At 56.5% G+C, this 1,998-nt stretch overlaps 1 protein-coding gene across 1 annotated transcript in view; it reads right to left on the bottom strand.

Annotated features, from left to right (window-relative positions):
- The window catches only part of PPDPF (pancreatic progenitor cell differentiation and proliferation factor), a 1,729-nt gene extending 234 nt beyond the window's left edge, over nt 1-1,495 (bottom strand). Inside the window, exons 1-4 of the mRNA XM_010075283.1 lie at nt 1,441-1,495; nt 523-600; nt 260-356; nt 10-55 (exon numbers count right to left, since the gene is read on the bottom strand). Of these exons, the coding sequence (XP_010073585.1) occupies nt 10-55; nt 260-356; nt 523-600; nt 1,441-1,495 (276 nt within the window). The remainder of the gene's footprint in view (nt 1-9; nt 56-259; nt 357-522; nt 601-1,440) is intronic.
- Nucleotides 1,496-1,998: the final 503 nt, after the last annotated feature.

Below are 1,998 nucleotides of genomic sequence, written 5' to 3' on the forward strand. Positions count from 1 at the left end.
GGCTGGCACCAAGCCACATGCCATCGGTCCTGTCGTCACCCGCAGTGCTTCCAAGCTGCAGGACAGAGCGGAGAAAGGGTCAGGCAATGTCGAGGCATTTTGCTCTGTATTTATTTCTGCAGCAAAGGAGTGGGTGCCCTGGGCATGAAGACCCATCGGGTCAGGATGCACCTTGGGGGATGCAGCAGGGATGTCCCCAACTGCCCCGGGTGCTGCATTGGTGCTCCCCCATAACATCTCCTCCAAGGAAAGCTCTCACCTCTCCGGGAACTCCGACACAGTTGTCATGGCCGGGTGAATTGTCTTCCCGAAGAAGAAGCTGGCCCACCAGTGGCCGGGGTCGGACTTGGGCAGACCTGGGGGACAACACGTGCCAGGGAAGGTCTGGGTCAGTGCCACCCCAGCAGCCCCACCACCACCCCCGTCTCATCCCCTATCTGAGGCTGGGACACCTCCAGTAAGATTTGCAGTGGAGGGGTTGGAGCAAAGTCCTCCCGTGGCCCCAAGGCGGGCAGGACTTACCCGGGGGGTGGGGGATGACCTCCCCAGAGTACTCCGAGCTGCTGCAGGAGCTGTTGCTGGATGTGGAGCTCAGGCGTCCTGTGGAGAAATCATGGCCATCAGAGCCACCACTGACCCTCGGTTATGCCATGAAGAGCAGAGCACGGCCTCGGTGTGGCTGTCCCTGGGGTGACACGGCTTGGTGTCATCGCTATCTCGCTCCGGTACTTGCCCAACTTTAGAGCCAGGTCAATAAAAACACTGGGAAGGAGATACTGGAGAGATAACAAGCTGGCCAACAGCACACAGCAAAAAAGCACCTGAACACCTCTACAGGAAAACACTTGCAACCCCAAGGACATTATTTAATGGCTTTGCATCGGTATGCAAACCTTGCAAAGCCTTTGCAGATTACTTGAGGCCAAGAGGATGCAGATTCCTGCATATAATCCATGCAGCTTTAGTCCAACTGCTACAAGCCTGTTACGATCTTCAGCTCAAGGGGAATAATTTAATTCCCTCTGGTTTAGGCAATCCATTAAACAAGGAAGCCTCTCCCCTAGAGAGGTCCCAGTAGCTACCATTGCCCAGACTGGTTTTGCAGGTCACTTCCACAGCAAGAGCACAAGATGCATTTGCAGCCATCACCTCCTACATCCCTAATAACAAGTGAAGGAGTTTGCCAGACCCATCCTCAGCCGGTACCACCGGGCAGGGGCTGCGGTGGCCCAAAGGAGGGTCGCAGGAGCAGGAGGGATGGCTGCCAGCTGCCCCCCTTTCTCAGCAAGGATCCTGCCAGCTCTCCTAGGGCTTCAGCTGCAAGCACACAGCGGAGCTCAGCCTCATCTCTGCTGGAGCCGCATCCCCCCAAGCCTGGCAGAGCATCCTGCCCGCTCCCACCACCCCGAGCCCCCCCCAGCGTGCAGCGTGCGTCCTTACTTCGGTAGTAGTTGTGTGTGGCCATGAGCGAGCCGCTGGATGGGATGGATGCCATGGTTCTCGATCTTGGGTCTTGTGCAGATGTAAAACCTGCAAGCAAAGGGACAGCTGTCATCACAGAGGGGCTGCAGCACAGCCCCCGCAGCCCCACCCACCCGGGGTCTGACCTGTGCCAATATACAAGAAAGTTGCAAGAGTTTAACTGGTACCAGTGTGATCTCTCGAGGGATCTGACATGCACACCTTCACGGTGGCACTGCCCTGGGTACAGAGGCTAGTGCTCGCTATACGTGGTTTAAATCCGCAGCTCTGACCGAGAGCTATGTGCAAAGCCAATATAATTCCCTCGAGAACGCCAGCTTGCGCAGAGCACAGGCCGGGCAAGTCTGCACAGCTGCTTCCCCCCACGGGGCTTTTGCTTCCGTACAGAAATCGAGTTCCCTTCCTTGTATCAACAGCTGGAGTTGTGAAATCTCAGCCAAACATTCCCTAGGTAGCAAAGGAGTCCTAAGTAGCAAATGAGTGCTCGGGGCACATACCGAGGGTTTTCGTGCAAGA

Source organism: Pterocles gutturalis, unplaced genomic scaffold, assembly GCF_000699245.1.
Source record: "Pterocles gutturalis isolate BGI_N339 unplaced genomic scaffold, ASM69924v1 scaffold16792, whole genome shotgun sequence".
Lineage (NCBI taxonomy): Eukaryota > Metazoa > Chordata > Aves > Pterocliformes > Pteroclidae > Pterocles > Pterocles gutturalis.